Here is a 26,332-nt window from a genome sequence, read left to right on the forward strand (position 1 = left end):
CTAACGTTAGATCCACAAAAAGAGAAAAAAAAGAAAAAGGAAAGTCCAGTAGTCCACATTAGAAACTAGACCGGGTTGAATAAGTGAATCTTCCGACCGGTTAATCCGGTCCGAATATTTAGATGAGCCAAGGGTTCACGTCTCTCGATGCCTGAGGACAAAATTCTTTGCCCACATCCATCGAATTCTTACATCTCACAGAATTAATATTTTAATTTTAACCCCTACATTTATTCTTATTTTCACACTTATACGCCTATTTTAATTTCCGTTTTCAGTTTTCCCGTCACTTTTTTTTAAAAAACCCCTAAATTCTCGATCTGAAAAAAAATTCTCTTAGGGTCAGAATCTTCTCTCTTCCAGTGACTTTATTGCTTCTCCAAACGACACACTTTCCTCTCTCGATTTCTCCACAATTAAGTTTATTATTTTTGTAATTTTGTTGATCTGACGATTTTTGATTGAATTAATTTTGTGTGCATGCAAAGTTGGATCTTTGTGTGTGTGTGTGTTGGAAGAATTCGACTTGGTGATCGGGTAGGAGTTTTACTGTTATAGGAACTCTCTATGAATTTGGAAGAATTAGGGTTTGGATGTGATCTGCTGTTGTTTTTGGGTTTGTGTAAATGCTCGTGGGAGGGGATCTAGGGTTTCTCTCGAGCTTGGTGGCGGCGGCTTTTGTGGCGGTTTTTGGACCGGTGTTGGGTTTTGTGGTTCGCCGAAAATGGAGGCGTTCGGTGGCCAGGAGGGAGGAGATCAAGAGGCTTTTGGTTTTGGCTTCGGAGGAGGCAGCTAGGGCTGAACTACTGGCCGCTGAAGAATACGGCTACGGTTATGGAGGATATAGTTATGATTATCTGAAGGAGGATGACGTATTCGTTGATCCGCCAGTATCATTATCAGCAACACCACCACCATCATCAACTACAACATCATATTCTGGTGCACGGCAATTACAGTACCAATGTGCAGTTTGCTCTTCTCCTACCTCTACTCGGTGTTCTCAATGTAAAGCAGTTCGCTACTGGTATGTTTGATTCATAACCCCAATCTCTCCTAAAAGTTTATATTTTTTTCATTTTCCTTTTTTTTTTTTTTCATGTGTGATGAAACTAGTTGAGGTTAAGGCATAGTCATGTTGATACGCTTTCCTTAGGTTTAATGTTCAGCGGGGGTTTGTATGTTTGTAGATAGAGAACTTCTAGTGTTAAAGTATTTAAATTAGTAAATATTAGACCAGTGACAAGGATAATGAAGATTCGTATTGCCTATCCAGCTAGCTTGGAATTGAAGCTGTTGTTGTTGTTATTGTCGGAACTAGATCATTGATAGACTTGCTAGTACTGGATGTAGATTTTGGATTCATTTACTCAAAAATTGCAACCTTGTAGAAGCACTTTTCAGTTGCTTTATCCTCTTTAGTTCTGGTTAAAAAGGGCATTTTTGCAGTTGATGGCATAGTTTTAGTTTTATAATTGGGCTGCAGTTCCTCTAGTGAAGACTTTCTTCTCTTATGCTCTAGAATCAAAAGAGACGAATGAACTGCTAATGGTATATGGTATCTGGTGACCATTTTATGAGTGGCGTAAAATGCGCAAATGAAAGCTCTATTCGCTGTAACTGACTGCTATTGAATCACTTAGACAATATCAAGAGAGCGAAGTTTTGTTGTTCTTTCTGATTCGTCTTTCTACATTAATGGTTAACTAGTATGGACGAAATTTACGGTTACTAAGAAATTAATTCATTTTTGGGATGGGTAGAAGAATAACTGCTGATTTATATTTTAATTGCAAAAATATTTTTCTTTCATATCTTCTGTTTTCCTCATCCCTCTCCTTTTCACTAGATAAATTGCCACCAGAACAAATTTAAGATGAAGATATCATAGTGCTATACTCATGCTACATCATGAAATTTATTTGTATAGGCGAATTAATATATACCAGTGAAGCAAAGCTTAAGCTGGGCTTGTTTCGATTTAGAGTAATCCTCATTGATTGGTAAATTTACAAGAGTGTTAAATTGAATAAGCTGAATTTTAAACATAAAAGAAGGTCAGTGAATGGTTCCAAGACTCTTAACTAGTTTGCTCAGCCTATTCGTTAACCTTAAGTGGGATGTGCTCTATCTCTTCCATGTTTACAATAGAATCGATCCTTTTTCTGCCACATATGGAGGTGGAGTTACGAGAGGTCATTTATAAGCCTTTGGTATTGTAGTAACTAGCCGTTAGTGCCCCTTTTCAGTATTAATCCAACTTTTTTTAATAATAATGTTTGCGATAAGTTAGTAATAAGAGCGGAATCTAAAGCACCTATCAAATTTCTGCATGTAAGGATCTACATCTTCATGTTTAGGTTGTAACTTCATATGTTGAAAGATGTACGTTCTTCTTGACTCTATTTCCTATTGCCCCAAAATCAAAATCAATATTTGCTGTGTTTCTTTGTCAACTTATTGCAAAAGAGAAGTGATAATTTAGACGGATTTATGTAAATTTTATGCTTGTAGCACAATTATTAAATGGAGCAAAAAAACAGTTTCAGTTTTGAAGAATTTCTGCATAAATTATTAGCACCAAGGCTAGGATAAGCTTTAGATATAGAGGCAATCTCCGGATACATTTCAAAAAGAAGGTTTTATTGTTGTAAATCGATGAAATGTGATTACATCTGAAGGACGTTTTGTCTACATAATGAAGTTAATCCTCAATTATACCAATTCTTTTTTGGTTGAATCTTACATACACATGAAGAAACACATAATAAATTGATTATCAGAGCGGAGATATTCAGTTATTTGACAGCAAATGGATAATTTTCCTTTAAATCTTTACAACATGTTAGACATCCTATCTTTCAGGAGGAACTATCTGATAATGAAAATATATACCAAGCAGGAAACTGCTGTTTTAAGTTCAGGTGCACCCAGAAGAACTTGCATGGTCCTGGACTGTCGCTAATCCAATGGTCTCAAGGCTAGAGCCATGATGGTCTAAGTCCTCTAAGTAGATTCCCAGGTTCACGGTTCACCCTGAAAGTTTGCTGCCCAATACGAAGCAATAGTTACATGTATCAAATAACTACGTTGAGATTACAGAGGACATACATCATTTGAAATTGAGTCATTTAATGTATTTAAACTTTGAAAATTTAAAATGTATAGAGTTGTAAATAAATGCTATTTATCTAGAATGCATCAAACATTTGGAACTTTGCAGCTAAATTTTGGATGGAGGTGAGATGAGAGTGTTTCCTACTAAATTTGCAAGTAGGAGCTATCAGGTGCGGATCTGGCCTCTTACCCTTGTGTTGGTTGGTGCATAGGCCTTCTTGTTTATCCAGGAATGATTATTATGGTCTCAAGATTTCCTTTTCTTTTAAAAGTTGTCTGCTCTTAGTATCCCAGCATCCGTATTTTATCAGTAGCCCCAAGCACCCGAGTCCATGTAGCGCAGGCCCCAACATTTGTGAATATATCTTTTCTTGTTCTCTTTTTAGGGGCCTTTTCTTTTGGGTGGGTTAGCGGAGGAAGAGGTTTTTACAGTTGAGAAGACAACTTGTGGAGGAGCATCTGTCTTGACACTAATGACTGAGTTTACAGCTTTGCTTTTACTTTAATGCTATTGAGAAATAAACTTGTCGAAAGAATTGAGATTGTTTGCATATTTAGTACTATATGCTCTAGATACCTTGCTTACATATTAGGCATCTTATCTCTTTCTTGATAGCTATCAAATTTTTATTCTCTTGAAGCTCCAAAACCATTCATATACATCTCTAATTTTCCTATATTTTGTATTCATCTCAGCTCTGGCAAATGTCAAATCCTTCATTGGAGACAAGGTCACAAGGATGAATGCCGTCCAGTTAGCAACTCGGATCACCACAATGATGTTGATGCGACATCTCATCTGAATGCATATAAGCAGGAATCAAACGGAAGTCATCTTAAGAGCATTGAGGTTGAAGGTAGACATTCTTCAGAATCAGGCGATGCTTCCCCAGCAGAAGCTGCAGTTTTGAGATCCAAACACTCTGCAGCATATGATGGGAAGGATGTCACAGATGAACAGAGTCTGACAGAAGCAAAATGTCCCAATTTGAACTCCAGTTACGTGCTTCACTCATCTCAATGTGAACATTTGGACCTCACTGCCTCAAGTGAATCGTCTGTTGATCTTTCTGCTTCTGATTCAAATGACTCTGATGCTTCTGACAGTCATAAGTCTGCTGTTATTGCTAAAGTTAAGAGTCAGACTGATCATTCCAAGGTAGACGTATGTAAGCCACCCTACAGAGAGCAACCCAAACTGGTATCTGCTGCAGATGTTGTTTCAACGTCTGGCAAATATAATCCCACCAAGCTTAGCATTCATGGGGACGCTCAGGCTAAATATTGGACATCGACAAGTTCAAGTAATGATGGCTCCAGTGAAACTTCATCAACAGAGCCTTCTACACCCTCATCTGGTTTTTGGGAAGGAGCAGTTCCTTATACTAGATCTAAGATTCAGTCACTTGACAGTATTGCATATTCTCCTTCCAGAAATGCTTGCAACACCAAGATATCAGATTCTCAATCAACTTCATCTCAGCCCCCTGAAATGGCTAAACCTCTTTCTGAGGTGGGCGAACAAGGATCCAACTCAAAAAAGAATCTGAAAAATCCAAACCCAATTACAGTGGAACTGCGGAAACCAGTTGATCGAGCTGAATCAAGATTCGAAGTTAAAGATGAGACAGAAAGCAGGAGGTCATCAGCTTCACGATCTGTAACTTCGAATCAGCTTGATGTGCATGACTCCAGTGATAAATGCACATCGACCTCTGATGAAGGTAGATACTCCTCATCTGGTGCTTCTGGTAATTTAAAGAATCATGATGGTTTAAAAGTTAGTAGCTTGTCATTTTCAAGCCCCAACAAATCATATTTTGGTGTTGAAGGCTCGACCAATGTTTTACAATTGCCAAAAGATAGACAAAAAGAATCTTCTCCTGCCAAAATTTCTGGTAGTCATATCTCTTCTAGCAATGGGAGGCATGAAGTTCAAAATGTGAAGTCTGCAAAGATTGATAGCACTCAAGTGTCTAGTGCCTGTTCTGCAGAGTCTAATGTTCCTTTACCAAATGCAAGGAATGGCTTGAAGTCATCGGTGTTGAAAGTTGTTGACCAGTTCAGGGGTTCAAAGCTGACACGGCATAATTCTTTGGGGGATGAGTGTGAGGTCGTTGGAAGATATGGTAACAAGGTATACATTTCTAGATTATATGTGATTTTCACCTGTAATCCACATAAGATTTTAGACGCTGTATTCATCAGATATGTTTCTTTCAGGGTCTTTTTCCATATGAAAGTTTTGTGAAGCTTCATAATTGGAAGAATGAATTGCGGCCATTTGGCCTCGTAAACTGTGGTAACAGGTATGTGGCATGAGTTTGAGCTTGTTTTACTATGTAACCTAGAATATCTAGTTATTTTCGACTAGTCGTGCCTCGTGTAACTTTCTTATCTAAATGTGCTTTTGTCTTAAGGGATGTGGATTTTGTCTCATTACATTCCGATTTCAAGTATTTGTATCACTTATTGAAGTTTTCAAATATGCATTTCCTGTTGAGAGTAAAATTTCTCAGCCATTGGTTGTTCAATCTACAAAGAAATTAGGTGATTTGTTGTGAGCTACAAGATATATTAATGGATTTTACTTATAATGATTGATGGCCTGATGTTCAAGGGCCTTATCTGATGATGAGATAATTAGTGCATAAATTTATGAAATTACCTCTTTTAATAAGTCATGTGATTTTATGAAATTATTTTGCAGGAAAACTTTGGGGGTCAGTAATAAAATTTTGTGATTGCTTGAAATTAATTGGTAACTTATGTTGGAACTAACAGAAATTCCTCAGTTGAAGAGACCTCTGTTGTTAAGGTCTACTTAGTGCAGTTAGCTTTGGGCTTTTCAACTAATAACTTGATGTGTTCTTGTTCTGAAAGAGAGGATGTTGTGGGCAAAAAATGGCCCTGGACCGTATGATGTTTTGGGGCTCAATTGATAAGAGCATGAGCAGGCTGAGATGAGCTGAGAGTAAGAGAAAAGTGGGAAATAAAAGAGGATGAAAAAATAAGGGGAAGGGTTCACTCAAACATGTGATGTGTGGTCAGGGCAGGTTGCATGTTCTAACCATGTTGTTAGACAACAACAACGACGACTTAGTCCCAAATAACTTGGGGTCGGCTATATGAATCCCCACTGACCATGTTCCCCATTTAAATTTATTACAAGCCAATATTTTACAAAATAAAGCTATATTTAAGTGGAGAAGGGTAGAGGGCTGGATCCATTATCCACTGAGTTTCGAACTGTGCACCACTTGCCCTAGGGGATTTCTAGGTTATCCAAAAAAAGAAAAAAGAAAAAGGATTACTCAAACATCATTTGAGAGTTTCTTTATTTAAGTCCTTCTCAAACATGAAGATTGATTGGCTTCAACGAAAATAACATTGCGAAAAGACTAAAAGGGAATCAGATATTAGTTGGCAATTCTAGAGGCTTTAGTCAAGATTTAATGATCGAATATTCAGATTTCTTGCTGTCTTACTTTCCTATACTTATCTGCCCGATTAATGTCTCAACTAGAAGATGGAGGATTCTGAACTTATTGCTGTTTATTTGGCTATTGTCTTGTGGTTGCTATTCTAAAACTTGCTAGGTGTAGGATATACATCAAAATCTCACAAAATGTGTATAGATTTCCTCATGCCTAACTTGTTTTTCTGCAATGTGCCGTAGCTGCTATGCTAATGCTGTCCTTCAATGCCTGGCATTTACTCCACCGCTTACTTCCTATTTTCTTCAAGGGCTCCACTTCAAAACATGTAAGTCCAATTTTTGTTTGTTAGAATTTCTTAAATTTTCATCTATCATAGACCCTAAGTCAAATCAAACTCACTAGTTTTCTCTTTTTATCTGTTATTAGGTGAAAAGAAAGGGTGGTGCTTCACGTGTGAGTTCGAGAGTCTAGTTCTAAAAGCAAAGGACGGAAACTCTCCTCTCTCGCCTATTAGCATAATTTCCCATCTCGAGAGCATCGGAAGCAATCTTGGTAATGGTAGAGAAGAAGATGCACATGAATTCCTTAGGTATGTTTTCTATATCTGTGGAGCTTGTAATGTGCAAGATCTGTTACAGTTCTAAGTTAGTTTATTATCTGTTTGCCAAACTTAATAGGTATGTTATCGACACAATGCAATCCATTTGCTTGAGGGAAGCTGGGGTTAGTGCATCTGGCTCTTTTGAAGAAGAAACAACTCTGGTGGGGCTTATGTTTGGGGGATACCTTCGTTCAAAGGTAACTACTGGCTTTTAGTAGTACTTAAAGTAAGCTCAGTATTTCCTTGGAAACTTCTATCCTGATTTTTGAAAATTTTAACTGGAAGATCGAGTGCATGAGGTGCGGGGGCAAATCTGAAAGGCAAGAGAGAATGATGGATCTTACTGTTGAAATAGACGGAGATATAGGTACCTTGGAGGAAGCTTTAAAACAATTTACTCATACTGAGACTCTAGACGGTGAAAACAAGTACCGATGTGGCAGGTTAGATCCGATTGTCTCATACTTCTTTCTTGTAACGTGTATTTTTTTTTGAGAAGTTTTCTTATAATGTGTATATAGGTTTAGGTGAAACTCTAAATTTCCATTGCTTATCAAAAACCCAACAGTCCACCCCCACCCCCACCCCCACCCCCAAAAAAAAGAAAAAAGAAAAAACCCTGCCTTCATGAAGGGGAGAAAAAGAACCCGAAAATTGAGGAGGTAAATAAATTGAGTCTGCAATTCTTGACGAAGCAACTGGAATATGTTAACCCTCCATTTCTTTTACTTCATATTTCATTTGAGGGTTATCACCTTTTCTTTAGTAGTGGATCAGATACTCTGCATGTGTTAATGTTTTGACTCAGTTGGCTTTGGAGAATCTAATGGTAGTGCTATTTGTTGGTGTTAACTGAGTTGATTAAAATTTCATTGAATCGTTTCTTTGTTTCCGACCACTTCATTAAATGCGATGCGATACCCGAATACTTACCATCTCTCTCTCTATGTGTGTGTGTGTATACACTTAATCCCCCCCGTGTGTATATATATATATACACACACACACACGTGTGTGTGTGTGTGGGGGGGGGGGAGCTCACTGGGTTTTTTGTTGTTGTTGTTGTGTGTGTATATGTGTGTGTGTGTGGAAGTGATTATAATATGATAAAGTCTTCTGATTTGGCTTTGACAATTTGCTGATTAATTGCATACTACCGCAGCTTCACTTTTAAAATCTCCAGTAGTGGCACAAACAGTATGAAACTTCTGTGCAATAACAATTTGTTTGGTTATGAGCAGATCGACTCTTGAAATGCATGCATGCTATTTTCATTGAAATGATGAAGTAAAATAGATTTAGAGCACATATTTGGACTAAAATTTTATTGCTTCTTCAGATGTAAATCATATGAAAAGGCCAAGAAAAAGTTGAAAGTGCTGGAGGCTCCTAATGTCCTCACTATTGCATTAAAGAGATTTCAGGTACTGTTTTGAATGAAGTTTGTTGTCTCAATTTTTTTTGATATTGATCCAAGTAAATGCTTCCATGTGCCTTTGTTTTGTTGCAATTGCTCACTGTCTGTAGTTTTGCAGTCAGGTAAATTTGGGAAGCTAAACAAGACAATTAAATTTCCAGAGATTCTGAACCTTGCACCATATATGAGTGGGACAAGTGATAAGTCGCCAGTTTACCAGCTTTATGGAGTCGTGGTTCACCTGGACGTAATGAATGCTGCATTTTCTGGTCACTATGTGTGTTATGTGAGGAACTTTCAGAATAGGTGGTTCAAAGTTGATGATAGTTCGGTATGTCACACTAACGAGCTTATGTTTTACTTATTTCCGTTTATCTTCTGAATTTCTCCCATTGCTTGGATAGTTTATTTCTCACTTCTGGGCTTTTTGTATTGTGTAACGTTTTAGGGAATTCAGTCATTTGGTATGAAGTAGTAGTTTGTCCCTTCTGCTTTGAACTACTAAAAGTGCTTCTAATGTGCATTTGCGAGTTCTGTGGTGTTGGAAAATTGTGACACTCCATTTCCTCTCGACTCTGCTTCATATACTGTTGTTACGAAGCAGGAGTCTTGCTGTTTTCGAGGTTTTGATCTGGGCTTTATCATCTTTATAGGTAAAATCCGTGGAACTTGAAAGAGTCTTGTCGAAGGGAGCATACATGCTTCTCTATTCAAGGTAAAATTAAGTTTTCCCTTTCTAGTCGAGCTATGCATTCCCCTATCCTTATTGGTTGTAGCTGACTTTTTCTTCTTCCGTTTAGGTGCTCGCCACGGGCTCCGAGAATAATGAGGAGTTTGGCAATTCCTCGTGATCCAAGAAGATCTAAGCAAGTGGCTTGTAAATCAAGATCCCACACAAGAAGTCCATGGGACTCTTCTCATGGCGATTCAACTGATCAAACTTGCGGCGAATGCTCTTATACCAGTCATACAAGTGTCAGGCCAAGTAGGTCAATATTTGAGGATGACTCATCAAGCGAGCAGTCATCCTCTCTCTTCTCCGAGGGTGCTTCTTGCAGCACAGAGAGCACTAACAGGGATTCTACTAGCACTGATGAATTATTTGATCAAATATTTGGCGAGTCTGGAGGCTGTTGGAATAACCCATGGAGGAATTCATCAGATTCTGACACATCCTCATCCTCATCTTCTCCTTCCCCTCTATACTCGAGACATTCACCCCTTGCTGATTTGGACCGTTATGCTTCTGCACATGAAGAGACCTGTAGCAGTTGTAGCGACGGTGCAGAAACAGCTGGGGATGGTCACGGTTTTTGGACAGGGTTACCTGATCGAAACGGTTTTGCTGGGGTTCGAGAAAGCAATTCAAGGACACCTCTCTGCCCCAACTCAAGTAAGCATTGTAGAAATTTAGTTAGTAGTCATAGTAGTAGTAAGACCGACTCCAGTAGATTAGGTCGGGTTAACCCTTCTGACAACTCGAAATCTCCTGCAACTTGTAGAGATCGATGAGGGAAAGTGCTTCTTGGACATGGTATTATAAAGTATTTTTGTATTCTAGACGGGAGGGAAATAAAAAGTTGGGGAGGCAGGGGTTTAGGGAGTGGTTGTATGTATTATACATTGGCTTTTGGCTGTGTTCAAAACGAAAAGGGGCCATAATTTTGTCCCTCTCTTCCCCTTAATATATCTTATTACATGTTCTGTAATTGGGTATCCATCTCAGTACGAACATAACTGGCAATGTTTGCTGTATTTCTGGTTCGAAAATATCTCCGAGTTCCATTGAGGTTCAATATTCTATGAATTAGCTCAAGAAGGCCATTAGAAACTTGTGTTGCTCGTCTTTCATTCACTAAACATTTATACCATAATTGCGCGAAGGCTCTCACTCATGTTCATTTTCATAATTATTACCATTGAACTCCCCACCTACAACTAGGAGAAGGGTTGAATGCAGAGTTCAAATCACAGGAAGTATCTCTCCTTCTCCTTCCATAATTGTGGGTTCAGCTCTTAATCCGAAAGTTACAGAAAATATAAGGGAGATTTTTTTTTTTGGGAAAAGAAGGAAGAATTCTATTGCAACTCAACGTTTCTAATCTAAAGCATCTCTTAAGTTTAACTTGTGCTACAATAAAGTTCCTCTAATATTCAACTTAACACAATATGAACCTAAAGAAAATGTGTTTCCATCAACTTTTCAGCAGGCACATGACTAACATGTGATTTTAGTTCCTCCTTTATAGTCACGTAGAGGAAGAATAAGATTTTCAGACTTAATAATCTCTTTAAAACTCTTCAAGAAAATCAACATGGGTATCTAGGAACTGATTGTTCGACAATAATAGGTATACGACGATACAAATGAGTAGTTAGAAAAGAATTGGCTTTAAAAAAGAGACAGATAAAGAGATGATATTTTCTCTTTAATTTTTCAAATTTGTGTGATTTATTTGAGTTTTTGGCAAAAATCATCCTTGAACTATAGCCTAAACTTAAAGTACATCCATGTGGTGCCTTAATGAACAAAAAACATCCCTGTACCATTTAAACGGTTGCAAAAATCATCCTTCCATTAATTTTTGTCAAAAAAACTAACGGCAGAAACAAACGTGCATACCAAGCACCCCTAAAGTTTCCAAAACTGCCCCTCCTGCCAATCATCTTCCACCTTCACCAAAAAAGACAAAGGCTTCAAAAATAAAAGTTATATTAGCGAGTAGATCCAAACTGTAGATCCAGCTTGGTGCAGATCCAAAGTTATATTATGGGAAGAAGGTCGGCCACGCCAGCTTGGTGCTTGTTGATGAAAGCAAGTGAAGAGAAAGTACGAAAAATAAGCTGCATTAAGAATAAATGTAACCGTGGAGTGTAATATATTTGTGATGTAGAAGAAACAATCCCAATTAGTTATATGTTCATTGTCAACAATTTCTTTAAATCTTGTGATGAATGATCGTTTTGTGTGATACTTTTAGCTTCAAGATCAATTCTATTTACCTTTACTTGAACTATTCCAACAAGTTTCAGACAGGGCAACAATCAAATAATACTTTTATTAAGATAATACTCACATTCAAGAAACACTATGTAACAGAATCAGGAGTCAGATAAGAGCATGCTCCATAGTTAATTGCTCAAAGCTCATATGTCTAAGGGATGCAGCCAAATGAGCATCTGAAGCACGAATTTGCGTCAGTCTTTCTTGCATATTCTGGAATGAAGGACTATTTAACACAACTGGTATTCTATCACCCAGTGATGGGTCCTCTAGAAATTGACAAGAGCTTCTGCAGCATTATCTCTCATTTCCTCGTACTCGTCCTGCAACATATCTACTAATTGTGGAATAGCCCCAGAATTTGCAAGAGCAGCTCTATCTGCTTCATTGTAACTCAACTGGGCGATAGCTCCAGAAACCTTCTCCGTCACATCACTGTTTTGGTCTTCCAACAGCTGAACCAGAATCAGAATTAGGAGTAGATCCAAAGTTATAAATTATATAAAGGTTTTGTGGAGCTTGGTTGTATTTTAGAGTTTAATCTCCAATTCTGTAGATTGGTTTTGTGAACTTTTATTTTTGAAGCCTTTGTCTTTTTTGTTGAAGGTGGAAGATGATTGGCAGGAGGGGCAGTTTTGGAAACTTTAGGGGTGCTTGGTATGAACTTTTGTTTCTGCCATTAGTTTTTTTGACAAAAATTAATGGAAGAATGATTTTTGTAATAATTTAAATATCACAGGGATGTTTTTTGTTTATTAAGGCATCACAAGGATGTACTTTAAGTTTGGGCTTTAGTTCTGTCACGACCCGGATTTCCCACCATCGGAAGTCGTGATGGTGCCTACTATTGGAGCTAGGCCAGCCAAGCATTAAAACATTTCTGATAACATTCGCAACAATATAAACAAAACGAGACAATTAAAATTTCAAGCGGAAGTCTTAACTTATATAAAAACTGAATAGAAATGCGGAAAGTTTAACATAATCCTCTACCCAAGATTGGTGTCACAATGCTCACGAACTTCTAAGATTTACTAAATACAATCGTCTGAAAGAAAATTATAAACTATTTGTTTCGGTACAAAAGATAACAAATTGAATCAAGAAAGAGAGACTCCGGGCCTGCGGACGTCAGCAAGGCTACCTCGGTGTCTCTGGACTGAAGTTAGCTCCCGATCAAATCCTACTGCTGAGGTCCAAAAGCTGCTCCTGGATCTGTGCAAAAAGATGCACCGAGTATAGCATCAGCACAACCAACCCCATGTGCTGGTAAGTGCCTGGCCTAACCCCGGCGAAGTAGTGACGAGGCTAGACAGGACCTACCAAAAACAACCTGTGCAGATATATGCAATAAAAGGAAATATACAGAATTTAAACAGCTAAGAGGGGGGGGGGAGCATGCTATGGGGAGCTAACAGTTTCAAATAGAAATCCTCAATAACAGAAAGAAGTAACAAAGCCAGAAGGTCAACAAGAATCAAAAATCAACAATTTGTACGGCATCACCCTTCGTGCTTTTACTCTCGTTCTCACCAAAACAATACACGACATCACCCTTCGTGCTTTTACTCTCGTTCTCACCAAAACAATACACGGCATCACCCTTCGTGGTTTACGCTCTTCCTCACCCAAACAACAATCACAAGGCAAACAAGGTAAGGAAATCTATAACCTCGAAGTAAATCAAATAAGAACAAGTAATGAAAGAAACAACATAACTCGGATATTAACAAAGAATCAGAAAGCAACAAATGCACGACATCACCCTTCGTGCTTTTACTCTCGTCCTCACCAGGCAATCATATAAATAAAATATGCACGGCATCACCCTTCGTGCTTTTACTCTCTTTCCTCACCATATAATCAATAAAATCGGCACGGAATGGTACATCATGCGACACGACATCACCCTTCGTGCTTTACACTCTTTCCTCACAATAGCAAACAATGCACGACATCACCCTTCATGCTTTATCACTCTTCCTCACCCAAGCAACAATCACAAACAAAGGGGCAAGAGAGTAGACAAATAATGATAGAAATCCCGGCAAGGGAATACAAATAAACAGCTAACTCCCGGCAAGGGAGCACAATTAAGCAGTTAAAACCCGACAAGGGAACAATAATCAATAATCTCAACATCCCAGCAAGGGAGATAGTCAACAAAACATCAAGCGTCCCGACAAGGGAGCAATTCAATAATTCTTTCTCTTTCTTTCACTTTTACCTCTTATCTCACTTTACCACCTGAGCCAACGCTCTAAAGTGGTTCAATCATTTCATATACTTTCATGCTTTATGATATACTCGAGCCAATGCTCCAAGAATGTACAAATCATAATTCTTCCTCAAACTCTTCACATTATATGAAATTTATCAATTTAACAAGGAAGAGGTATCACAAAATCCGAATAAACACAAATAAGACTCACGGTCATGCTAGACTCCGGTGTATAGATACTCGTCACCATGCCTATACACCGTACTCACAATTAGCAAATAGCAAACAACACTCTAATCCTATTCCCTCAAGCCAAAGTTAGAACAAACACTTACCTCGGTCCAAAGAATAGCAATCAACCCTCAAATACCGCCTTTCCTTTATAATCCGACTCCGAAACAACGATATCTAGGCATAATTAATTCAATAATATCAATAAAGACTCGATAACAAAATCCCATAGCTTAGATATGAAGTTCCTAGCATTCTTTCAAAAATACCAAAATTTACCCCGGGCCCACATGATCCAAACACGAGGCTCGGACCAAAACCCGATTACCCATAATCCCACGAGTTCAAATATATAATTTATTTTAAGATCCGACCCCAAATTGAGGTTGAATTACTCAAAATTCCCAAAAATCTAACTCTACCCAAAACCCCTAATTTCTACTCTAAATTACATGATTTAGGTTTAGAAACTCACTAATTAATGAAGGAAGATGAAGGAAATAGGTGGGAAATTACTTACCCAAAAGACTTTGATGAAGAAGTGCTCAAAAATTCGCTCAAGAGCTGTGGAGAAGAAGAGCTCGTGTGAAATATGGACTAAATCTCGTCACTGTTCTGTTTTGGGTATTTAAAATCACTGGGCAAAAATGCCCTATGCGATCGCGAAGAAGGTAATGCGATCGCATAGGGTAAGGGGAAACTGGTCGTTGCGATCGCGGAAGGGCTGATGCGAACGCATAGAAGAAAAGGCTGTGCATTCCAGGTTTGGACTTAATGATACGCGAACGCAGATTTAAGGTTGCGTTCGCATTGAAGGATCTGGCTAAGCTATGCGATCGCGGATGAATCTATGCGATCGCATAGAACAAATGAGGGGTACCTGAAGGATTACTCTATGCGATCGCAATGCTACCTATGCGATCACATAGAACTAAATACCAGAACACCAGAACTGAAACTTCTGCAACTTTTCTAAGGCCAAAACCACTCCGAAATACTTCCGAAACACTCCCGAGCTCTCGGGGCTCCTAACCAAACACACACACTAACTCAATAATATCCTACGAACTTACTCGAGCGATCAAATCGCCAAAATAACATCAAAATCAATGAATCAAGCCTCAAAATCATTATTTTTTTTTATCAAACTTCATAAACTTTCAAATTTAGGAATTCAAGTCTGAATCACGTCAAACGACGTCCGATTTCAACCAAATTTCACAGAAAGCGCTTAAACCACATATAAGACCTGTACCGGGCGCTGGAACCAAAATACGGGCCTTATACCAATGCTCTCTATTTCATTTTCATTTCAAATTTCCAAATAAATTTCAGAAAAAAAATTTCCATTAAAAATTCATTTCTCGGGCTCGGGACCTCGGATTTCGATTCCGGGCATACGCCCGAGTCCCAATATTTTTATACGGACCTTTCGGAATCGTCAAATCACGGGTCTAGATCCGTTTATCCAAAATATTGACCAAAGTCAACTTTAACCATTTTAAAGCCACAATTTATCAAATTTCACATAATTTAACACATAAGCTTTTCCGGCCACGCATCCGGACTGCGCATGCAAATCGAGGAAACTAAAGGTGAGGTTTTCAAGGCCTCGGAATCACGGAATAAGGGAGAAAACCGGTGATGACCCTTTGGGTCGTCACAAGTTCAAGGATGATTTTTGCCAAAAACTCTGATTTATTTTGTTAATTGAGATACTAAAGGAGTGTGTCTTGCTCTTTAGGTCAAACATAAGCATGGCATTTGTTTCAGTTTTTCGACACGATCACGCCCAACTATGCCTTATAAAAAGGACACACGAAAGTTGCAAATATAATCTGAGTATTTAGCCTAGAGCCGAACCCACAAGGAATTAACCTATCAATTACTTTCGTTAGACTTGCTAAGTTCTTCGGAATCAACTTCCCAAATGTTGTCAATAACAATTGATGGTATTTCTACTAACTAAGAATGAAAGTAAATAAGCAACTGAAAACTAACAATGATTAAGTTGTAAACAATTAAGAGAAGGTTCTAAGGTTATGATTTCCCCTATTGATGGAATCCCTTCTGGTTATGTTTCATATAGATTCACCAAATCACCTCTATCAATCATGAGCACTCCTATTACCGTAAATCTCTCCCGAGTAATCACGATAATTTACTAGACGCACTCTTCCGAGATACGCTAGCTGGCTTTGTTTATTACAACTCACTTTAGATTGCACCCAAGGCTTCGTTATCCCTATTCTCGCCTTTAAACCCGCAATTATTGATCCCTCATATACTTTGGAAGTGGTGTTGTTTAACAATTACCTAAATATGCCCTCTCTTCCGAGTTATGCACACTAAATAGGCACAACTAATTGATGATCCTGTCTATTAACTACAACAAACACGTAGTTGAACAAATAGAGATTAAACTGGCAAACTATATTAACATCACAAGAAGTTCATCCTTGAATAGGTTCCATCAAAACCCTAGATTAAGGAATTAGCTACTCATGACAAAACAAGATGAAACTACTAAATTATTCATAATGTGTAATTGCAAGAAAATAAAAGAGATAGAAAAACTCTAATGTTTGGTTGATCTTCTCACACTTGTTCTTGCCTCCAAAGTAGTCTAAAAAATAAGCTTTCGCAATCTTGGGTGAGTTTCTATAGCTTATAAGGGTTTGGATCAAGTTTTCTCGAATTTACACTTTGGTCCAAAAATTTCTGACGCGTGAATAGTGCATTGCGGTCACGGCTCGACCGCGGCTCGACTGCGGCTCGACCGCGGTGGGAGCAAATCATTCTGCCTCGAGATTTAGTCTGCCGCGGTGTCGCGGTTGAATTTGCTCAGGTCATTTTCTCGCTTCTTTGTGCTCAGGTACTTCTCGAATGGGCGTTTTCTTCACATTATTGCCTCCAAAACACTCCGTGGTGCTTTCTCACTTAGAATATTCCCTGTGAAACAAAAGAACACCATTTAGAGCCTTTTGTTGGCAATTTACCTATAAAACAACAATAAAGCATGGTACTATTAAGGTGTAAATATCATCTATATAGCCTAATATCAACACCCCACACTTAAATCATTGCTAGTCCTCGAGCAATCCACCACACTCCATCAAAGTTCCTTCCCTAAGCTTTTCCCTTAACGACTCACACCTTGAACATTTTCCCAAAGTTGCACCTAGTAGTGAACAACCTTTACCTCAAAAGTCAAATCTCTCATACCATGCAACATTCACACTTACTCAAACCACTCTATACAAGAGTCAAGACTTACCTTTCTTTTGTGAATCATATGCCCTCACATCACACAAGAGAGTAGTTCCACATGTGATGTTAATTAGAACAATTAGGAACTTAGATAGACAAAATTCGCTCACTATAAAAAGAACATTCACATGCCACAAAGATGCACCATAAGCTTGCCCGTAGTGTAATACTCTACTAATCAAGCCCACTCAGTCTAAGATCAATAAGACTTTACTTGATTGTAATGTAGGCTAAAGGACGGGTAGGATATATTTGGATATAGTAACTAACCTCCCTAAGCACTTTTAATACAATTACATTAACCTTCAAGACCATACTTATGCCAACCAAACACTCCACCACTTTTATTTACAAACATCCCCATCCATTAGGTGCAGTTGTAACAAACCACCACTTATCAATTACTACATTTTACTCATTTTTTTTTGTGGTTCTCATTCTTTTACTCTTCAACGCTCTGCACCTTTTCTCTACTTCAATGGTTCCACTCAAAAACCAAACTACCACCCAACACTTGTGCTTTTTGCATAATTTCAATACCATTCAAGTAACTTATGGGAGGTAAAAGGGTTCAAACAACAGGCTATTCAAACAATTCGGTAAGGCTCGCAATGTGGTTGCCAAAGAAACAGGCTTATAGGCTCAACGGGGTTGACTAAGATGTATTACATTCAGGTGGGTTTACTTTATATGTCTGGCTCAACAAAGAAATGCCTATATCACTTCTAAAATTGAATGAAACTACTATTTCGCTTTCCAGACACACATGGCAAGTTCTAGGCATCAAATATGAATCATGGAATATAGTAAAACTCAAACACACATGGCACATGACTCACTCAGGATTGATTTATCAAGACATTCCCTTTTGAGTGTTCAAGTTAGATACAAACATACAATTTTAAGGCACTTTAGCAAGATTCAACCATTGAGACTAAGCGTTACACTCTAGTGTCTATTGTGTTCAGGTGTATCAACGTTAAGAGTTTCTCTTTCGATTTTATCTCATAGTCCATTAATCCTAATCTAAAAACTAAAAAAAAAACAAAATGAACAAAAACTACCTACACCCGGTTCAAGCTAAACCCTTGGAAAAGAACCGTGACCCAAAGAAAAACAAAGGGGGAGTTACTACACTACCTAAAAATAAAAATAAAAATAAAAAAAAAATCTTTTTGGTCTTTTCTCTAGACTTACTCCCCTCAAGAAAATTGTCTAAAGGATCCGTCATAAAGAAGAGTCTCCATATTCCCCCTTTTTTCGACTTAGTCCCTCAAGAACCCCGCCGAAAGAGATCCGTCGTCGGGACAAGTCACTTACCTAATGCACAATTACTCAAAACACCAAAAAAATCAAAGCAAAATAAAACAAAAAAAAATCAAACAGTCAATTGTTACAAATACATACATACAGTGAAGTATCCCCACCCCACACTTAAAATGTAGACATGTCCTCATGGCTTAAAAATTTAAAGAACAGTGAGGTAAAGAAACTTCCCTGAAGGATCACTCCTGATCACATTGCAAGCACGAACCAGAGCTCTCAGCCAGCCTAAGAATTTCTTCTCTGACTTCACCTGCCGGTCAGCCACCGCGTCTACACAGGCACCCAAATCAGTGACTGAGGTACGCAACCCAGCCATTTCCTGCTCTAAAGATATCATGCGGGTACTCTGGCGGGGCTGTGATGGGCCTGCCTCTTCAACTCTCGGAGGTGGTAGGACCTCAGCTGCCTCAACATCATCATCATCTGATTCATCAACATTCACCACCGACTCCATCCCAATTCTGATTTTTCTTGCCAAGAACGGGGCTTTTAGTGGTAATTTCCCATCAATTCTAAGGTCTTCAGGGATTCTAGCAAGGCGGCACAACCTGGTGACTAGAGAAGGGAAGTAGAAGCCTTTGAGCAACTCAAGTGATCTAATCAGTCGTGTTGCTGGAAGGCAACAACCGACTATTGTTAATAGTTAGCCAACACTTAGCCTCCCAATCGAGAGATTGGGAGTTAAGTGTGATCCTGGGCTTTATCCATATGTATTCTCTGTCTGGCACACAGATAGTTTCAAGAAGAGTTTTCCACAAGGCACTTGTTTGGCTAAAAGTACAATAATTATCAGCTTCTCCCTTGAACACTGGCAGCCGATAAACCCTATGGATGGCCTCGATAGATGCATTTACCAGAGTATTGCGCACAGTAACAACCCTATTCTCACGCTCCGAGCAGTTCGCGTAGAACTCCCTGACCATCTGAACATTTGCCACCTTCGGTACCTCGAAGAAGATGTCCAACTGACACCTCCTCAATTCATTGAAGATGTTCGGGCCTTCCACCTCTAAGGCTTGTCTGTCAATATGCACCTCATGTAGCAATTTCTTTGCTGCCTTTGCATTGTATCTGTCCTCCGCCGGTTGGGAGACAAACCTAGTGCTGTCGAACTGTGGTGCACTGGCCTGACTCCTGGCTCTCGAGGAGCTTCCTGATCCACTAGCGGAGGACCCTGTATTGCGTCTCTTCCTAGATGAACTCATTGTACATGTCAAACAGAGAAATACCTATTAGTGAGTGTGTGAAATGTGTGACTATGGGTGGTTATTCAAACTTCACCACAACCATGTCACATTAGCCCTTATAACTCCATTGGGGCAATTTCCCAAACACCTTGTGGTCAAGGCACTATCCTAACACATATAGCCCTCATGGGTACATAAAAAATTCCCCTAAATCAAAGATACTACTACACCATCACACCCCACAATACTTCATTCAACACCCACCAACATACACCTTTCCACCACATTAAACACACAACCCCTTCACCAACCATTCGCAAAAATGAAATTCACAAGAAAAACAAGAAAACAACTAACAAAAATCGACTAAACATTACTACAACATTACAAACACTAGGCTAGCATATACTACAACAAAATACAAAAAGAAAAGGGAAGGGAGAGATAGGTATTACATACCCAGAAGGGTGACGGAGTAAGAGGAATGAAGATGGGGGAAGTGGGATGAGTGAAGAAGAAGAATAAGAAGAGAGGGATTTGGGATTGTTTTGGGGGGTTAGGGTTTAGAGAGAGAGGGATTGAGAGTTAGAGAGGGTGGTTAGTTGTTTAGGGGGGGAGGAGATTGTTTAAGTGGGGGTTATAAAATTAAAAGAAGAAGAAAAACGAAAAAAATAAAAGAAATTAAAAATACCGCGGTGGGTTTAAAAATCGGAGGCAGAAAGGTTACGTCTCACCGCGGTCGCGGTGCTGACGCTATTTTTTTTGTATAGGAAGTTACAAGAAAACTCTAACAACAACATTCGTGGGTTGCCTCCCACGCAGCGCCTGATTTAATGTCGCGGCACGACGCAGACAAGCGCATTTAAGGCTCGCTCGACCTCTGAGGTTCCGTCAGGTGGATCTCTGACACTTCCTTTGGTTCTTTCATGCCTATGTATAGCTTCAATCTCTGCCCATTGACTCTAAATGTGTGAGAGTCTTTCTCCGAGGCAATCTTCACAGCTCCTGAAGGGAAGACTTCCACCACTCGAAATAGACCAGACCATCGTGACTTAAGCTTACCAGGGAATAACGGTAATCTTGAGTTATAGAGCAATACTATGTCCCCGGGTTTGAAATGTCGCTCAACAATGTTTTGGTCATGCAACCTCTTCATTCTTTCCTTGTACAACCTTGTGCTCTCAAAAGCAAGATATCTGAACTCGTCAAGCTCATGCAATTCAGTGATTCTCGTTGTGCCCGCAGCCTCAATGTCTAGGTTCAGCTGTTTCAGTGCCCACCAAGCTTTATGTTCAAGTTCTACTGGCAAGTGGCAGGCCTTCCCAAACACCAACTTATATGGTGACATACCAATTGGTGTTTTAAAAGTAGTTCTATAAGTCCAGAGTGCATCATCTAGCTTTTTCGCCCAATCAGTTCTTGTGGCATTCACAGTCTTGGTTAGCACACTCTTTATCTCTCTGTTGGACACTTCAACCTGCCCACTAGTCTGGGGATGATATGGGGTAGCCACCTTGTGGCGTACATCATACTTTGCTAGCAACGTTTCGAAAGCTCTATTACAGAAGTGGGTGCCTCCGTCACTGATAATCGCTCTTGGTGTCCCAAAGCGGGTGAATATGTTCTTCAAAAATCCCATCACCACTCTTGCATCATTAGTGGGCAACATTGCAGCTTCTACCCATTTGGACGCGTAATCCACAACAACAAGTATGCACTTATTGCCAAAAGAGCTGACGAAGGGTCCCATGAAGTCAATCCCCCAGACATCAAACACTTCCACCTCTTGAATCGGGTTCATGGGCATCTCATGGCGACAAGAAATGTTCCCGGTCCGCTGACATTCATTGCAGCCCTTCACCCATTGGTGCACATCAACACTGTTGGCCAAAATAATCTGACTTCTAGCACTTTCGCAGCTGTCCTGACTCCTCCAAAATGCCTTCCATATGCCGATGCATGACATGCCTGCAAAACAGAAGATTGTTCTATCTCGGGGACGCACCTCCGGATCATATTGTCAACACATATTCGAAACAGGTAAGGTTCATCCCAATAATACATGCGGCAGTCACGATAAAACTTTTTCTTTTGTACAGAGGAAATGTCATAGGGAACTATACCGCTGGCCATGTAGTTTGCAAAGTCTGCATACCATGACACTTCCTCAAGACTAGTAGCGAGCAGCTGCTCGTCTAGAAAGGTCTCCAGAATATCTTCGACCTCAACTGATTTTTCAGCTCCCTCAAGTCGTGATAGATGATCAACGACTTGGTTTTCTGTGCCCTTACGATCATAAATTTCGAGGTTGAATTCTTACAGTAGCAACACCCAACGAATCAGGCGTGTCTTAGACTTTTTCTTCTCAATCAAGTACCCGAGAGCTGCATGATCAGTGTATACAATTACCTTAGAGCCAATCAGGTATGATCTGAACTTGTCGAAAGCAAACACCACAACTAACATCTCCTTTTCAGTCATAGTGTAGTTCAGCTGGGCTCCACTCAGCGTTCTACTAACATAGTATATTGGATGCATTAGCTTGTCTTTCCGCTGTCCCAGCACTACCCCCACTATGTAGTCACTAGCGTCACATATTAGTTTGAAAGGTTGCTCCTAGTCGGGGGAAACAATGGTAGGTGCTGTGACCAGCCAGTTTTCAGCTCCTCGAATGCTACCCTGCAATCATCAGAAAACAAGAAAGGGTGATCTTTTTCTAACAACTTACATAGGGGGTTGGTAATTTTTAATAAGTCTCTTATGAATCTCCGGTAGAAACCGGCATGCCCGAGGAAGCTCCTGATTGCCTTGACTGAAGTTGGAGGGGGCAGTTTTGCTATCACATCCACTTTAGCACGATCTACCTCAATTCCTTTGCTTGACACCCGGTGCCCCAAGACTATGCCCTCTTGTACCATGAAATGGAACTTCTCCCAATTAAGAACCAGGTTAGTCTCGATACACTGTTTCAGCATACGAGTCAGATTTATAAGGCACTCATGAAATGAGTTTCCCACCACTGAGAAATCATCCATGAATACCTCCATTATGTCCTCTACCATGTCAGTGAATATGGCCATCATGCACCTTTGGAATGTGGTGGGTGCATTGCATAGGCCAAAGGGCATCCTCCGAAAGGCATAAATGCCATACGGGCAAGTGAAGGAGGTCTTCTCTCTGTCCTATGGTGCAATGGAGATCTGATTGTACCATGAGTACCCATCCAGAAAACAGAAGTGTGACCTTCCTGCCAATCTGTCCAGCATCTGATCAATGAAGGGAAGTGGGAAATGGTCTTTCCAGGTGGCTAGATTTAACTTTTTGTAATCCATGCAAATTCTCCAGCCCGTGATGGTTCTCGTAGAGATCAATTCATTATTTTCATTTTTAACTACCGTCATGCCACCCCTTTTAGGTACACATTGAACCGGGCTAACCCAACTACTGTCAGAGATTGGGAAAATAATTCCCGCATCTAACCATTTTATCACTTCTTTCTTCACCACTTCCTTCATATTGGGGTTCAGCCTTCTTTGGTGTTCCTTGGAAGGTTTGTGTCCCTCTTCCAGCCGAATTTTGTGCATACTAGGCGGGGCTGATCCCCTTTATGTCTGCCATGGTCCACCCAATGGCAGTCTTACACTCTTTGAGTACCAGCAAGAGTTGTTGTGCCTGCACATCTAACAAACTAGATGAGATAATAACAAGTAATGTGGAGTCAGGTACAAGGAACTCATACTTGAGATGGGCGGGCAGTGGCTTTAACTCCAGCTTTGGTGGCTTCTTGATGGATGGCTTGGCTGGAGGAGTTTCTCTATTTTCCAAGTGCAAAGGCTCAAATTCAAGAGTTCTATCCCAGAACCATCTGCCCTCTAATGCCAACACCCATTCCGCCAGTTCTTCTCCATTTACCTCATCTAAATTCATCAGACATGCAACAAGAGGGTCCTCAATAGTCAGCATCTCATCATCAGTCTCTACGATTACATCCACGACATCATTAAGAGAGCAATTGGTGAATTCACTTGGTCGCCCATAGATTTCTGCACATTGAATGTTATCTCTTCATCGTTCAATCTCATCTTTAGCTCCCCAGTCTCACAATCTATGAGAGCTCTCCTAGTGGCCAAGAACGGACTTCCCAAAATTATGGGAATCTCTTCATCCACTTTGTAGTCTAAGATCACAAAATCTGCAAGGAACACAAATTTCCCTACCTGAATCAACACATCGTCCAGGATACCAGATGGTCTTTTACAGTCCTGTCAGCCAGCTGCAACAACATAGAGGTGGGTCTAGCTATTCCAATCCCCAGCCTCTTATAAATTGCAGGGGCATAAGATTTATGTTGGCCTCTAGATCGCACAGTGCCTTAGCAAAAGCAAAATTACCAATAGTGCATGGAATTGTAAAGCTCCCTGGGTCAGACAACTTTTCCGTAATTGGTCTAGTTACCACTGCACTATAGGTCTGAGTAAGAGTAACTGTGGCCAAGTCTTAGAAATCAAATTTTCGGGACATCAAGTCCTTCATCATTTTTGCATACCCAGGCATCTCTTTCAAAGCATCAATCAATGGAATATTTACCTGGATTTGTTTCAGCTTCTCCAAGAATTTCTTGTATTGCTCCTCTTTTTGGTACTTAGTCAGTCTCTGAGGGAATGGTGCAGTAGGTTTCTTCTTCCCAATGATTTGGGATTGATCTTTATCAGCTGCCACCTCACCTACTGGTTCCTGGGCTGTCTCAGCTTCTTTCTCAGTCTCAATCTGAATGTTATTTTCTTCCTGGGTAGGCTGGACTGTCACCTCTGTCAGTTTCGTTGACTCATCCAGCTCAATGGGCACTGGTATGAGTGTCTCAGCCTATCTGGTTTCTTGATCCCTCTCTTGCTCTACATCCAAATCTCTGCCATTAGGTAGACTCACTGCCATCAGCTGCTTCGGGCCTTGATCTTTTGGACTTATCTAGGTATCAGCAGGTAATGTCCCATGAGGACGATTGTTCAGAGACATCGAAATTTGGCCCATATGCACTTCAATATTCTTGATAGCTGAATCGTGTGCATCTACTCTCTCACAAATTTTTGCATTAGACCCAATAACCTGCTGCATCATTGCCTCAAGTTTAGAAAACCCTTCTTCCTACCGTCCACCATGCTGCTGCTGAGGAGGGTGATACCCCTACTGCTGATTCTGATTGTTATATCCCTATGGCCTTGGGTAAGGTGCCATATTGTTAGGAGGTGTCATACCTCCCATGTTCCCATTATTGAACTGTGGCTGGACTGGCCTGTACAACTGATTTTGCTGGCCCCAATTCTGACCACCCTGTCTCTGGCCTCCATAATTAGACACATAGTTCATGTCTTCAAGGTAGTGATGATGATCATGTTCTGCATTCCACTGGTTACCAATTGGCTAACTAATGCAAGATGTGCACAAACCCCCATTGGTAGTATCTACGATGTGTACCTACTGCTTCTACCCTAACTCTTCCACCTTTTTAGTGAGTATACTCATCTGTGTCAATAAGGTGGCCATAGAGTTGGATGGATCTAAGGGCACTGAGTGAACCATTGGAGTGATAGGTGCATTCCTGGTTGTCCATCCCGAATTCTGCGCTATCTTATCAAGCAGACTCTGGTCTTCTCTCCATGTTTTTCTCAAAAATGCTCCATCAGTTGAAGCATCAACAATGTTCTTCACATTATCTAACAATCCCATGTAAAACCTCTGCCCCAATATTATCTGGAATACCATGGTGTGGACATATAACCAACATCCCTTTGAAACGTTCCCATGTTTCATGCAATGTCTCCATTGATCTCTGTTTGAAACTCAAAATTTCATCAATTTGTTGAGCAATCTTGTTGGGTGGGTGGAACTTGTTATGGAATTGCTTGACTAACTCCTCCCAAGTTGTTATGGAATTTATGGGGAGTGAGTTTAGCCAGGTCTGGCAGCTCCTGTCACTGAGAATGGAAACAATAACAACTTGATTGCTTCCGTAGTTACGTTGGGTTGCCTTTGAGTTTTTCATATTGAAAGGAAAGTTTTCAAGTGCTGTTGAGGATCTTCGACTTGTGACCCCGAAAATAGTCCCTTGTTTTGCAACAAGTGTAGCATGTTATTTGTGATTTGAAATGATTCAGCCTGTATCTGAGGGACTACAATCACTGTGGCCAGAAATTCAGCTGTGGGCGATGCCCAGCCTTTGGCACAAGAGGTGCCACATGTGCTATTGGCGCTGCTGGGTCTACCACGTTGTCCCCCATGTTTGGTTCGATTTGTTCAGTTGTTTGTTGTTGTTTGCTTTTTCGGTTGGCCCGATTCAAGGCCTTGAAAACTTTCTCGGGATATGATAATTCTTCAAATGCTTCACTAGTTCTCGATAAGTTTCTAGGCATGCACCTGTGCAACCAAGTCAACAAACGTTAAAATTTCAATGTAAAGATTGGGTATAGAGAAAACTGACTACACTAAGAATTTTTGTACTTCTTTCAATTGTAATTGATAAC

At 39.9% G+C, this 26,332-nt stretch overlaps 1 protein-coding gene and 1 non-coding gene across 2 annotated transcripts; both read left to right on the forward strand.

Annotated features, from left to right (window-relative positions):
- The first annotated feature begins 282 nt into the window (after positions 1-282).
- On the forward strand, positions 283-10,284 carry LOC104213639 (ubiquitin carboxyl-terminal hydrolase 17). The gene is made up of 11 exons (XM_009763168.2): positions 283-1,027; positions 3,814-5,254; positions 5,341-5,426; positions 6,797-6,882; positions 6,984-7,146; positions 7,235-7,355; positions 7,444-7,601; positions 8,498-8,582; positions 8,694-8,906; positions 9,229-9,290; positions 9,376-10,284. Exons 1-11 carry the CDS (start codon positions 627-629, stop codon positions 10,085-10,087), a joined length of 3,528 nt encoding a protein of 1,175 aa, XP_009761470.1. The 5' UTR covers positions 283-626; the 3' UTR covers positions 10,088-10,284.
- A 15,283-nt stretch (positions 10,285-25,567) lies between these two features.
- Positions 25,568-25,674, forward strand: LOC138890918 (small nucleolar RNA R71). The gene has a single exon (XR_011407281.1). It is a non-coding gene; the product is annotated as a small nucleolar RNA R71 (small nucleolar RNA).
- The last annotated feature ends 658 nt before the right edge of the window (positions 25,675-26,332 follow it).

Source organism: Nicotiana sylvestris, chromosome 4, assembly GCF_000393655.2.
Source record: "Nicotiana sylvestris chromosome 4, ASM39365v2, whole genome shotgun sequence".
Lineage (NCBI taxonomy): Eukaryota > Viridiplantae > Streptophyta > Magnoliopsida > Solanales > Solanaceae > Nicotiana > Nicotiana sylvestris.

Bases quoted from the DNA above. Each gene is read 5' to 3' on its own strand.
- LOC104213639 (XM_009763168.2), top strand. From the start codon at position 627: ATGCTCGTGGGAGGGGATCTAGGGTTTCTCTCGAGCTTGGTGGCGGCG. The intron at 7,147-7,234 runs GTATGTTTTCTA...CAAACTTAATAG, and splicing joins GATGCACATGAATTCCTTAG to GTATGTTATCGACACAATGC. The intron at 8,907-9,228 runs GTATGTCACACT...TCATCTTTATAG, and splicing joins TCAAAGTTGATGATAGTTCG to GTAAAATCCGTGGAACTTGA.